Source organism: Vombatus ursinus, unplaced genomic scaffold, assembly GCF_900497805.2.
Source record: "Vombatus ursinus unplaced genomic scaffold, bare-nosed wombat genome assembly UNPS02014830.1, whole genome shotgun sequence".
NCBI classification, from domain to species: domain Eukaryota; kingdom Metazoa; phylum Chordata; class Mammalia; order Diprotodontia; family Vombatidae; genus Vombatus; species Vombatus ursinus.
Genome location: NW_020954608.1, coordinates 28,539,642 through 28,554,866, shown reverse-complemented (window position 1 = coordinate 28,554,866; position 15,225 = coordinate 28,539,642). Strand labels below are relative to the sequence as shown.

At 34.9% G+C, this 15,225-nt stretch overlaps 1 protein-coding gene across 5 annotated transcripts in view; it reads right to left on the bottom strand.

Annotated features, from left to right (window-relative positions):
• The window catches only part of BEND7 (BEN domain containing 7), a 143,504-nt gene that overhangs the window by 44,513 nt on the left and 83,766 nt on the right, over window positions 1-15,225 (bottom strand). The window contains exon 7 of one of the 5 annotated variants that reach the window (XM_027838906.1): window positions 12,912-14,146. The exons of the other annotated variants lie outside the window; for them this stretch is intronic. Coding sequence (XP_027694707.1) covers window positions 14,109-14,146 — 38 coding nt within the window. The 3' untranslated portion in view covers window positions 12,912-14,108. Of the gene's footprint in view, window positions 1-12,911; window positions 14,147-15,225 lie in introns of those variants that run through there. 5 annotated transcript variants of the gene reach the window in all.

Sequence of the window (15,225 nt, the reverse complement as noted above, 5' to 3'; positions counted from 1 at the left end):
TTTTTCATACATTCTAATCTTCAGGGAGTCTATTACTTGGATAAGGTCTATGACTCTGTTTTAAGCTATTTATTTTTTCAATTTTCCTTTAGAGACTTCATTTCACATTTTATCTCTTGGTTCACTTCTTTTAGGTCCTGCTATAGTTTTTTTTTTTTAATCCATTTTGCGTTGAGTTTCTGCAGTTCTTATGGAGTTACTCTCCTAGGTTTGATTTTTTAATTATTTCTGGGACTATTATTATTATCATTTATGATGATCTGGATCTTCTTTGGGATACTCATCTCTCTAGTCATAGTTTCTAAATAGGAGCTTTGTGTCAGGACCAGGCTCTATCCCTTGGTACGCTTTTATGTGGTGTGGTCAGTCCTGCTTAGTCTCAACCTGGTTATTTGGGTTCGTGTGCTGACCTTCATCTCCTGGATTTGCTGCTGCTGCTATTTGTCTTTCGTTCTCAAAGAGGCCCAAGACATCAGACAGGTGATGCCATGACATGCAAGTGAATTGGATTTAAGTGAGGGAAGGTTGTGTAAAATTACCAGCCTCACTTTTTCCTCTGGAGCCACTTGGGTCCAGTGGCCAGATAAAGATTAGGACAACTGGAGATGGCCCAGGATGCACTGGGGGATCTTGGCCTTTTCAAGCTAAGATCTTCAACAGATCTCAGTATGACAAAGGCAAAGCCCATTCAGTGATTAAAGCTTAATGAGAAACGAGGCAAAGAATGGCCTCTTAAAAAAAAATAGATCTGGGAGGGGAAGACCTCAGAGTTTCTAGCCAAAACAGAAACAACTGCTATTTACATTCATTCTGAGCCAATCAGGGCCCAAACGATGACCAAGGAGGGCTTGGCCTAGGACAAATTGTTGGCCAATCAACAAAAGCCAGAGCAATTTGGGGTTTAAAATCATTTTTAAATCACAGATCATTCAAGGGCAATTCAAAGACACATAGTGAACATCAGTAAAAAAAAAAATCTGTATCCATGTAGATTTTATTCTCTCCTGGAACTGGGCTCCCTTGGATCTTTAAGGGTCACAGCACTAGATCTTTAGGGCCCTCTGATGCTTTCATGGCATCTTTTGACAGTGCTAGGGACCTTGATGCTCTTGCTGTTTGAGCAGTGCTGCTTCTGGTAATTTCCAACGGCTACAATGTGGGTTTCTGACCATCCTGGAATTTTCACAGGGAAGTCTTCTGTTGCTGCCTCAGGATACAGAACCTTGTAGGCTACTGGTGTCTAAAGCTGGTCTCTTGTCACATTAACAGGTTTCTACCATCTCTGCCTGCACTGGCACTGGATTTTCCGGTGAGCCCCCTTTCCTATTAACCATGGGCCTGTAGGTACTTTTTTTCAGTTCTGGGGTAGAATAAGTAATTTACTCTAGTTTCCCAAAGGATTTCTTGATCATTATTTTGTCTGGTGCAATTTTCAGGTTTTTGCTGGACTAAGTAGGTAAGAGCTGGGAAGGCTGCCTGCCTGTGTTCAAGCAGCTATCTTGACCAGAAGTTTGCAGAACCTAAATCTTTATTATTTTGTGATTAACTAAAAGATAAGATCCCATTTTGCTTACTGTTTAATAATAAAAAGGTATTTGATTTACTAGAACAAAATACTATAGTAAAGGTTTTTCTCTTCTTTCATTCAGCTCTTGAACACACAAAAAGGGCATTTACAGATACAAAGTGATCAGAAAAAGATGACTGTATATGAAATATGAATCTCCATTATGTACAAATTGCTTTTTTTAAAGTACATAACTAATTCTGACTCTCACTTTTTAAAACTGTCTGGTTTGTTTGTGTTTCCTTCTAAACTTCCTTTTCTGTTCACTTCTGTGTGTTTTCTTTTAAATGCTTTAATAACTCTCTTTTCTTTCTTCACAGGGACAACACTATCACTATCCCCCCTCCCCTAAACCCACTTCCTCTTCCTCTTAATATTCATTAAAATCAAATAAGTATAACGGCTCTTTTCTAACAAGGTGTCTCTAGTACATACATTAAAATCATTCAATATTCCTTGAAAGTATACATAACCAAAAGAAAGGAAATAAGGAAGGTAATAAGTATTTATGTAGCATCAACTATCTGCCGTCATTGTGCTAAGTGCTTCACAAATTTTATCTCATTTAAAACTCATCAACACTGTGAGGTAGGTCCTATATTATTATCCTTATTTTATAATTGAGGAAACTTAGGTAGACAGAAGTTAAGTGACTTGCCCAGGGTCACAGAGCTAACAAGGCAGAAGGATTTTAATTCTAGTCTTCTGGAGTCTAGACCCAGTACTCTATCCATTATGCTACCTAACTGCTTCTATAAAAGGAATAACCTGCTTCAGGTTATTACAGGAATAAAAGGAATATTCAACAACCTTTTGATCCCAAACATTAGGTAAGGCATAAAATGGAGATGTTTGCTCCACAAAGGTACTGACCACTATGATAAAGGAAATCTAGTGCAAAGTCCAAGTTGAAGAGTGTTTCTCTGTGGATAGTGAAATTTCCCAAAAGCTCCTGTTTGTGAATTACATTAAGTTGATTGCAACAAATCCTATAATTTTGCTGAGCCTCCTCTAAGGGATATGTAACCACTCAAATGTGTTCAGCATGAAAGTCCACGCAGGAAAGACCAAGTGGACTGAAGAATGTTTATTGTCCAAATTTCAACATTCATTTACAGAGAAAAATCTATCTGTGTGTGTGTGTGTGTGTGTGTGTGTGTGTGTGTGTGTGTGTGTACACATACATCCATACAAATGGATGGATCTGACCTGCAGCCGAACAAAAGAAAGGGAACAGGCTGGATTGTTTTCTGATAATTGCAATGTTCCCTTAATGACCACAAGTTTCCTATGGAAACAAAGGCCCATCTTTTTAACACAAGTATTCTACTGATACTAATGTATGGCAGTGAAATATGGAATACCAGTCTCGGAAGAATTAAAAAGGAATATCACAAGAGGGCAATGGAAAGGTACGTGATAGATATGAAGAAGATTATAACATGTAACTGATGTGGAACTTGGAAGAAAAGGAGTAAAATATGTCATCAAGAAAATATATGTTTGGAAGGAAACAGTCTGCTCTACTGATACCTTTGCTGTGTCAGGAGAAAAATAAAGCATCCACTATGTTGGGTAAACCCTTGTGACAAACTTACAGGAGAACACAGACAAGAGAGTAGGCAGGCATGGATAGGTTGTGATCTTCACCACTGAAGGGAACCCTCAAACTGATGAGATAGCAGATCCATTTGAGCATAACAAAAATTAGCAGATTCATTTGAGCATAATAAAAGTTACTCCATACCATCCCCTGCCTTCAAATGCCTTGTCCCTTTGTTCTGTCATTTCTCAAGTCTTGCTAAACCCTAACCCTGCTTGCCCCTACCATATTCCTTCTCTTCTCTTTTTTGCTGGGTGCTGAATATCACTGAACAGTCACCCATCTATGCAATATGGGTTCACTACAAATTTTTATTATGGAATCTCAAAGGGGTCCTCACTATTTCATGGTAACATTTTCATTCCCTGATTGATACTCTTTTACACTCTAGTAAACAGTAATTCCAAAATTTTTCTCTCCTCAAGCCTCCTACTTACCTTTATCACACCTTAGTAGAAGAACTTGCTTTGCATTTTGCTGAGAAAAGATCATCCATCACAAATTCTCCCTTCTCCCTTACTGTATACCTGAAAACTCCTTAAAGTTGCCTTCTTTTCTACTGATCTATTCATGCTTTTTATCCTATACCCTCCCATTTGCTCGGGCACATGCCCCTTTGATCATCACTACTCACTCTCCCATATCCAATTTCTCCTAAGTTACTGGGGTTTTCCTTGCTGCCTGTAAAGAAGCTCATCATTTTTTTAAAAGTTGTCTTTTTCATTATAAACTTGACAAATATGAACAAGCATGAATATTTCAATATAAAAAGAACAGAAAGAGTACTACATATGAAATCATGAATCTCTATCCCATATGGATTGTTAAAATTATATTTTAAATTTAATATGGTACTCTGTCCCCTTTAAGCTTACTTTTGCTCTTTTCTGTATTTGTAAAAATATATTTATGTTCCTTTTCTTTCTTCAATTTTGCCTCACTACTAAGATTACCTAGCTCCACTCTCAGTCATATCCCACCCCAAATAAAAAATCTCATTTATAGCAGATAAGTATAATCAAGCAAAAAAAATTATATATATATATATATATATATGTGTGTGTGTGTGTTAGGCATGTCTGAAAATATACATGTCATTCTGCATATCTTGTCCATTCTTCTGCCAATGGATAGGAAACACGATTCCTCATCAGATTTCTGGAGTCAAGAGTGTTCACTGCATTAATCAGAGTTCTTAAGTCTTTCAAAATTAATAAACTATTCTAGTTCCCCTCATTTCACTCTTCATCCAATTCACATAAATATTCCCCAATTTCTCTGAATCTATGTCTTTTGTCATTTCTTAGAAGCAATAATATTCCATTTTATTCACAAACCATAATTTATTTAGCCATTCCCTAAATGGTGGGTACCACATTTTGTTTTCAGTTCTTTGCTACAACACAAAGCGCTGCTATAAACATTTTTATACATAAGGGTCTTTTTCCTTTTTCTCCAATCTCTTTTTGAATATATTATTACATGCCTAGTAGTCATATTGCTGGATGAAAGGATATCCAAAAGTTTAGTGACTTTTTATGTACAATTTAAAATTGCTTTCTAGAATGGCTGGACCAATTCACAGCTCCACCAATAGTTCACTAGTGTATCTGGCCTCTCAGAGACTCTCATTCTTAAAAAACCTCACTTGATCCTTCTACTCACTCATTCTTATTATACCTTTTTACAGACATACTGCTAGAAGGTTACCTATGCTTCTTGCTGCTACTTCTTCATCTTCCATTTATTTTTCAATGCCGAAAAGTTGGTTTTCAAACGTATAACTAAAATGAAACTGCTCTTCCCAAGGTTACCAACAACCTCTTAAGTGCTAAATCTGACACTCTCTTCTCATTCCTCATATGTTTTGGCTTCTCTGTACCTTACAACACTGTTGATTAACTACCTCCTGGATATTTTCTCCTCCTGATTTTGTGACACTATTCACTACTGGTTCTCCAACCAGTAAGACCACTCCTCAATCTGCTTTTTTATGTACTTACACCTAACCACACGTGTCCTCAAGAGCTATCGTAGGACCTTTTCTCTTCTCTCACTATACCTTCTTTGAGTGATCTCATCAGATTCAATGGGTTCAATTACTATCTCTGTGCAGATTGAATACATTACATACAAATCTACATATCCAGCCCTAATTTCCATCCTGAGCTCCAATACTACATCAATAATAACTCCACTGGATGTTTCCATCTGGATATTCCATAGGCACCTCAAACTCAACATGTCCAAAGCAGAACTCATTACCACTTCTTTTAAACTTGCCTTTCTTCTAAACTTTCCTATTTCCTTCTGGGGAACCAATGTATTTATAGTCATTCTGATTCACAGCCTAAATCCATGCTTGATTCTTTAATCTTCCTCATTCCCTATTTTTAATCAGCTGCCAAGTCTTGTCAGTGCTACCTCCACATCTTTCATATCTACCCCTTTCTCTCTATTCATGCCCTAGTGCAGGCCCTGAACACTTCTTGCCACTGCAAAAGCCTCTCAAGTGGTCTCTTCTCCAAGCTAACCATCTCAATTTCCTTCAAAAGATCCTCACCTGATCTGCTTTACTACCCTGGTAGCCTTCCTCTAGAGACTCTCTAGGCTATTAATGCCATTCCTTAAATAGGGCAACCCAAACAGAATACAACATTTGGGATGTAGTCTAAACAGGGAAGAGTACAGTGGAATTATCACCTCCCTAATCCTAGCTTAAAAGTTTCTTAATGTTGCCTAACAGTGCAATTAGCTTTCTTGGATGCCATATCATACTGCTGGTTCAAACTGAACTTGTGGTCCACTGCAATCTCCTAGATCTTTTTCAGACAGATTACTGTCTAGTCATGCCTGTCCCATCTTATATGGATGGCGTTGATTTTTTTTTTAACCCAAGTACAAGACTGTCAACAAACAACTTAACCTCACTGGACCTCAGTTCCTTCATCTGTAAAATGAGGAGATTGGGCTACAGGGCTTATAAGAACCCTTCCAGCTCTAAAACTATACATACACACATATTTATATACATATGTATATATCTATACACACATATACATATATGTATATATGTGTATGTACATACATACATCTATCTATATATCTCCCCCAACTAAATTTTATTTTTGGCTTCAGTTCAATGTTCTACCCTGTCTTTTCTTTACTTCTTTTTTTTTGCTTTAGTACCTCATAGCTTTTGAGTTTTAATATTCCATCCATGAGATACCAAATTAATCTCAAGATGAGCTAATGTGACAATAACTCTTATAGGGCCAAAATGAGCTTTTGCTGCACCTGAGAAGGTTCCCTTCCCTTCTTTAACATCTGGTACTTTAAAAAAAAAATCCAAATGTATCAGTGAAAAGGAGATTTGTATGTGTGTGACACTTTCTCATTCATGTCAGATCAACATATCAATATATACCTCACAATATTCATCTCTGGCTATGCGGGGTAGATAGTGGGTAGTGATAATAGGAGTGGCAGAACCACACACTTGGCTCTCACCTCAGTGACCATGGCCTTGTCTCTATTAAATAAATGTAGGCAAAAACTCGAAAGTTATTGCTCTGACCTTTAACAACACTAATCAGAAAAGAGAGTCAAATCCACAGCAATGTTATAAATAAAAAAATAAGCTCTCAATTTCTGTTAAGGTAGTTACCCAAAGCCTGGTATTATGGTGATGAACATCATGTAAATATATAGACAGAAAGATGTATCGATGGATTAAGAAGTCATATGATAATAGGGCATATTTACACTAAGTAACATGAATAACCATTAAAGTAATTTGTCAACTAAAGAATTTTCAAAAAAATAATTGTTCATAATTTTAAAATTTTATCACTAAATTTTTAGTACTTCTAGTGGCCTAATAAATAATAAACAATGCTTTTTATACTCTGCATGGTGAAGACTGTTCTTTCATCTTTAATTACAGCCAACACATATAGTTTATGGTTCTATGCTACCTAATTATTTATGATCAAACTAAAGCTTTTAATAAAAATACTTACACACCTAATTGTAGAACACTAGGTTGATCTCTTACTACTGTTTATAGACATCTTTAAAACATGTTAAGTATTCAGTTGTTTGTTTCAATTTGCCAAGATGGTTGAGATTGTCAACTCCTTTCTGTATGTAGTCAGCTCAGTTTGATGATTGTCATTTGTGTTCTCCGCTACCCAAGGTTAAGATCTGTCCCTATATTCATTGCATACAATAAATGGGCATGGCTCATACAATGAACTAGAAATTCATTTTGAATATGCTTGACATAAACCAAAAGCCAACTGGCCACATGAAACATTAGGACTGCTTTTGCTCATTCCAAAGTGAATTTGGAACAAATTCAACAACATTGTAACAACAATTTTACCAAGGGACATTATAAGATGGAATTCTAAACGTTAGGACAACTCATTTTGCTTCTAGAAGTAATATATTTCTTTTAGGGCTTGTATGCTTATGTAGTTTAAGGATCAACAAGGAAGAGGTAACAAATCTGAGCTCACATCTCTACCATCCTCCTAGTTGAGAGTATTATGAAAATATATATAATTTAACAGCAAGAAATAATAGAAATCAAAAATATTAAATTACATGTTATTTTCCCAACATGGTGAATTAAAACAGCCTACAGGATCAAATTTTAAAATTTGTGCTATTTCTATTCTTGTTATAAAGAAGCAGCCATTCAATCTTCTTAAACAAATTCTAGATAAAGAATGATAAGTATAACAAAACAAAAAGTGAAAACAAAGAGTCCATATGAAATTTTAAATACTTCATGGAAGACAGACAGACAGACACACACACACACACAAACATATAAAAAGGATGGGATAAAATCATAATATATCCAGAGGTCTTAGGCTTTAATAGCCCATTTTAGCAAATCTCAAGGAAGGGTGTAAGCCAAATACATCCAGTTTTCTTAATCTTACAGGAATCATAGTTCATTTCTTGGAGTACCACCAAGAAGTGTTCCCTCCAAGAGGATGTTCTGATCTGTTATTGTTATCTAAGCAGACCATCAGTGCTAGCATCTCCCCAAGAAAGCCAAGATGTTTGTGTATCTTATGTCAGTGAATAAAAGTAGCCAACCAGTGCTCTCTGATGCACTGGTAATTTCCTTTAAATGTCACAGGATCCAAGAATAGGGTTAATCCAATACAGTTTGATTTCTACCACTAACAAAATGTGATGATAAAATTTCCTAAATATAATTATTATTAGTCCAAATTAAAATCATTATCTAGGTCATAGGAAAAATAAATTTACTGTAGAGTATTCAGATAGTCACTGTACGTATCTATCTATGTATCTATCTATATTTTAGATGACTGCATAGTTTACAGAGGCTAGAGTAGGTATAGAATGAAGTAATCCACTATGTAAAGAGTAAACACATAAGTGAAATACTCTAATCTGGTTATGGGTTACCAATTATGTTCCAAATTCAAATCACAATATTTAGTTTTATCTTTAGGTAAAAATCTTAAGATATAGTATGATGTAAACCTCTTCCCCAAGTAGCTTAACACTAGCAAGAAGTAACTTAAAATTATATTTTACTTCAACAGATCCATAATGAAATTAATATGGGTACTCCTTTCAAAGAGGTAGCTAGATGGCTCAGTGGATAAAGTGATGGGCTTGGACTCAGGAAGACCTGAGTTCAAATACTGCTTTACACACTTACTAGCTATGTGACCCTGGGCAAGTCATTTAACCTGTGTTAAAACAGGCAACAGAGGCTTGCTTTAATCCACTGGAGAAGGAAATGGCAAACCACTACAGTATCTTTGCTAAGAAAACCCCATGGACAGCACTGGCACACTATGGTTCAAGAGGTCACCAAGAGTCAGACACGACTAACTGACTGAACAACTCTTTCCAAAAGGGCATATTGCAATCCATCCATGCCTTCCTATCCTATGTGCCCATTGTCCATTAAATCTTTTATAAGTGTATCAATTAACATGGAGATCTTCCTTTAGATCTTAGGACATTACATGCATACCAATACTTGGGCTATTCATCTGTTTACATTGGTCTCACTACATGAACAGCTGATCTATGAATATATGTGTGGATTTGAATATATATATATATATATATATATGAATATATGAATATAAATGTGACTATATATCCCTTTGATATCTCTCATAGTGTTTCTGGCATACAAGTCATTGCTAGTTCTCAGCCATATAGCATCACTGGAAAAATACTGGTATTAAAATGTTTCGCTCTAGACTCACAAAATCTCAAAGTTGGAAGGGACTAGAGAGCCCATCTAATCCAACCCACAACTGAACAAGAATTCTCTCCACAGTACAGCCAACTAACATGTCTTAGCTTGAAGACCTCCAGTAAGGAGGAATCCCATGATTCCTAGAAGCAGCCCATTCTGCTCCCTGATACCTCTAATTGTTAGGAAATATTTCCATATATCAAGCCTAGATTTTTTTAAAGGAGGCTAATTAGGGGATGATGAATTTATTGGGAAGTGAATCTTTAGGACTTTAATTTTATCTCCCTATGAAATGCTGTGGATATAACTATTTGACTCATTTTAAACTCAGTGTAGACGGATTAAGAATTAATTTGTTGGATAAGACTGTGAAGGGAAAGCTGTTGTGGGAAGGGTCACTACTATGTTGGCACAACAAAAAAGTAGGTCAGTTGCAGTCAGTCTTCTGCTCTTATCTTCATTTTTTGGAAAACAGCAGATCTAAGAGAGCAACAGAACTATGAGTTGAACTGGGTTGTTTATCAGCTACTATCAGGCCTTTATGTATTTCTGTATTTTCAGAGGGGTGCTAAAAAAAAATGTCCCATACATGATATTGTTGCTTTGGATGGGGACCAATTTACTCAAGTTTCAAGACCCAGATGAACTATAGTTAACTTATATTCTGAGATTTCCTAGAGGCAACTTTAAGTTGAGGGGGAAATGATGCAAAGAAAGACTGATGTGAAGGGAAGCCCCCATGACTAACTGTGTCCATGTAAGCCTAGTACTTGGGATATTGGGCCATGGATTACATGATTTCTCTACTACTTTTAATTCTGCCCTCTGGGGCAGAACAAATTTAATCCCTCTTCCACATGGCAGCCACTCAAATATTGCTTTTGTCATTCTAAATTGTTTCATATAAATCTTCCAACATTTGTATTTTGTATTCTTCATTTGTTTTGATTTTCATAATTTCTTATAGTGAAATAATTTTTCATTAAATTCATGTACCACAATTTATTTACCCATTTCCCAATCAGTAGGCATGTAGTTAATCTTCAGGTTTTTTTGCTGTTACAAATAATAAGGGGCAGTTAGGTGGCACAGTGGATAGAGCACCAATCCTAAAGTCAGAAAGACCTGAGTTCAAATCCGGCCTCAGACAATTAACATTTACTAGCTGTGTGACCCTGGGCAAGTCACTTACCCCCGTTGCCTAGCAAAAAACCAAAAAACAACCATAAATAATGCTATAATTTTTTTGTACCTGTAAGTCTTACCTTCTTGCGACTTACTTGTATCTTACTCCTTAGGGTATAAATCCAAAATAAGATCATTGCGTCAAAAATATGAATTTTGAGCTGATTGTATAACTCCATACTGCTTTTCAAAATGGTTTTCTCATATACTCATTACCACTATATTTTATCATCTTTTACCATCTCGGTCAGTTGAATGGGTGTAAGATACTACCATAAGTTGTTTTAACTTATATTTCTCTAATTGTTCCAATGTAAATAATAATAACAACAGCAATCATTTTACAGTGTTTTGAGGTTTACAATGTGTTTTACATTTATTATTTCATTTGAAGGTTGAGTGACTTGCATAGTTACACAACTGGTAAATGTCTAAAGCAGGATTCCAATTCAGGTCTCTTTGACTTCAAATTCAATGTTCTACCCACTAAAACATCTAGTTGTCTATTATTATCCTTATTAGTAATACTGATAATAATTACAATTACCTTCTGGACATCTGTCCCAAATTATAAACTTTTAAAACAGTTACTAATTCATCCTTTTGTCCTACTCTTTTATTTATAGTATTAAGCAGCTGATCACTTATGTTCCTTCTTTTGATAACTTCATATTTATATTTGTTGACCACTGATTTACTGAAAAATAGTTCTTATTCTTGTAAATTTGGGCAATTCCATGTAGATTTTTTGACATCATCCTTTTTTCCTGAGGTTTTTAATACAAAATTATTTCTTCCTGTCTATATATTTTATTATTGCTTTGGAAACAATGTTTTTCATTGTATAAAAATTATTTTTGTTATTTCTTATAATTTCTTCCACAAGGAAATGGTTTAGAAATAATCTGCCAGGGAAATTAATAGGGCAAATGTCAAGTGAAAAATATCAACTGAAAAAAACACTGGCTACCTGAGGTGTTTTTCAAGATGGCCAACTCAAGTTGTAAAAGAACAAGTTGAATTCAAAGTAATCTTTGCTCAGGTAGTCAGTCACATCCTGTTATCCCCCCACGATCATACTAAAACAGATGCCCAGAGCATAGCCAGAGCAAATTGTTTTCTTGCTAACATCTCTAAAAAGAAAACAACCTGGAATAAATGTACCATGGAGACTATTTCAGTACTGCTCGAGGACCATGCGTTCTGAATAGGTCAGAGTCAAAGACTATGTTAGGAACCAAAGTCAACATGGCTCCATGCAGCTAAGATTCTTGAAAAAAATACACAATTTCCAATCCTCTTTCTTCCTCCTTTTCTATATCGGTACAACACACAGGGCACCTATATTCTTTGTCCAAGATATATGTACAGACAGGCTAGCTTAACGGGATATCCAGTCATCTATGTATCACAGCCTAGACAACAGGCATTTTTCCTGTGTAAAGTGTTAGACAAAATTTTTTTGAGTGGCTGTTGATCTCATTCAGGATGCTTTTCATAGTATTCTAAGGCTGATGAAATCAGTATATCAACCACAAACAGCAACTGGAGGAGTTTAACTTCAGAGAGAATGAATGCCTCTTTCATTTGGATTCTGTGATGGACATCCTCCATAACCTAGGCAAATACTTTTGGCAAATATCCATCATCCTGTTTCATGCCTCACTTGATATGGGTAATCAGAGGGTTATCAAACAAAATTAATTATTTTTGTTGTTTTATTTATCAAGGAATTTTGATTTCTTAATATATACATGAAATGCCTTTTTAGAGGAGAACATTTAAAGGTTTTGCTCTAATGAGTCAATATTCTTATGATCAGCAAAAAATAAAAGCAGTGGTATTTTATTTTCTGTGCCTTTGAGTCAACTGTAAATATGAGGCCTGCTGTATTTTGTATAAGCTTTTATATACCTTCTCGTATTTTCATCAAGGATATCTTTGAGACATCTGTAGATTAATCTCATAAAGATTTTATAGAGATGAGAAAGTAAGCATAATATAATTGTTATGTAATGAATTAATTATAAAATAATTATCTCTTTCCCAAAGTTAAACTGCAAAGAACACAGGTGAGAATGACTTATTAAGGGTTCCTTTACCAATCATCATCTTGATCAACATTCTAAATGCATATTTAATGTTTTACCAAAATTTATTATGTAGCATAAAATAAAAGAAAAAATTTAAGATACAAAGAATTTAAATTCTTAAAATATTATGAAAATATTATCAGTAATTGGGATTATTAATAACCAATACTAGTAATACAATTACCTTGTGTCACAAATTATATACATTCTAAGACAGTTCCTAATTCAGACTTCTGACTCACTACTTTACCTACAGAATTAAAATTCCTCCAAGCCCCACTGTTTGTTGTATCACTGATTTGTGCTATGTGTCAGTCTCTAGAGACTCTTTTGTGTTCTTCAGTTTCAGTATGCTACAAAGGGTTATAATAATATTGCCTTTTGCTCTGAAGGATGTTGTATGGAATTGCTGTTTTTAGAAGTTTATAAAATCTTTTGAAATCATATGTCAAATGGTAATAATAATGATACAAGAGACTTGTGACAGAATGGTGGGCTTACATAAACAGAAGGAAAAAATCCCCACTAAACTTCCACTAAATTCTCATAACCTATCTGATATAGCAGACTTGAGTCTTTTTCCCTACCAATATCTGCTCTTTCTAAGAATAATCACAAAAGCTTTGCATAAATGAATTTTTAAAAAATAACACATCTTATAATATATGGGTTAATCAACTTTAAGTTAATAAGAGCTAGAGGAGATGAACACGACATTTAGACAAGTGTTAGGAGAACGGGATGAACATTTGTATACCGGTCTTGTTGTTGTTGTTGTTGTTTTTTGACAAAATGTTTATCAGTATTTATTAGTTGGTAGATCTTACCAACATTGTAAAGAAAGTTCCTTTTAAAACCTTTAAGATAAATTGAGTAGAGGCAAGAAATATTACTATCATGGTGTAAAAACTGAGGCACAAGGAATTATCGAAGGACAAACAGGAACAATAATTAGTGTACCTTATGAATTAGGTTTACTGAGGCTGTATCTACCAACCTGAGTGGGCTTTAAGGACATTATCAGGATAATTCAAATAAAAACTACATTTATTTCCATTACTTGAATATTTTGGGTCAATTGTTTCCCAAGTCTGAATTATCTGGACAACTGCCTTAACACTTCACTGTGATAAATACCATCAAGGCTGAATGTCCTGAGGTTATTCTAATCTCTAGCCAGGGAGTGGGAAGTTGAGAGAATCAAGGCACATCTGATATTCCTTTTATAATGTACCTTTTCCAAACACTTGCTTAATGTCCAATATTTCAATCTAAAATGGATGAGAAAACAAACCTGTATCTGTCTACTTGCAATGACAAATTTCATCCACTATCCATTATTAGGATATCTCAAATGTTGCTTTTAAAATGGGCCATGATCATTTATGGTTCCTAATTTCCAATCTCTTTAATAATGTTAATATACTGTCCTGAAAAAAAAAAGGAAAATTAAAACAATTTCTGGCTACTATTCAGTGTGTTTAAAAGCTTCAGCAACAAGAAGCATCTTCAGATTTGACCACAAAGTTTTTAGGAGATCCCAACCAAATTAAATTGAAACAGGGCCCATCTTTCCTTCAGCAAATTGTAGTTACATCACTGACCATTTTTCAGATAGTAAAACCCTATTTTCAGTGTCACTCCAGACAGCATCACTCTGTCCTGCAATGGAACAGACTGTGTCATCTCTGCAGCTTGTCATATTAACTACAACTTAACTGTCACATTAAGCAAAAAAAAAAAAATTCTGATGGAGAATAAGAAATTATGTACTAATAAAGGTTTCAGTTTTAGCAATAAACAAGAAAAGCTATAGTAGAGACACACTGGGTGTCTGGCACTTACTAACTCTATTGAGAAGCATCTTCTGCTTTGCAAAATTAATAGTCAATTTCCACATATCCTTTTGTTACTATGAAATTAATTTATTTTGCAAGATGACTGGATAGGAAAGGATATATAAATGTATATACTTCATATATGTGTTATACAGACAGAATACCTGTGCCATGTGTCCATGGAATGGAACTACAGGTGTATACACACATGTACATATGTATATACACCTGTAGTTCCATTCCATGGACATTTGGCTCAGAAGAACAATGAAAATAATTTTTTTTATCAATTATCTCTTTTTAATTAATACCTTAACCAAAATTTCATTTTCATGGATTTTTCTGCTACTTAAGAATTAGATTATGATCTTTTCTCAAATAACATTTAAATATTTAAACCTAGTGTTTGATGATTACCTTCAGCAGATCCTTGCTACTGAGTACATTTCTAAGTTGGGCAATGGACTTGAGCTAAGGAATTGGCTATGGCTGGCTACAAGTTTATAATGCATTTGAGTACATTCTACAAATTTGTCAGAAGCATGCTTCTCCATAATTACGACAACAGATCACAGCCATATGTTCAAGAAATTACTCATGGCAAAAGGACCCATGTTTTTCTATGCATGTGCTAATACACTTGTCATGAACACACAGGTCAGAAACAAACA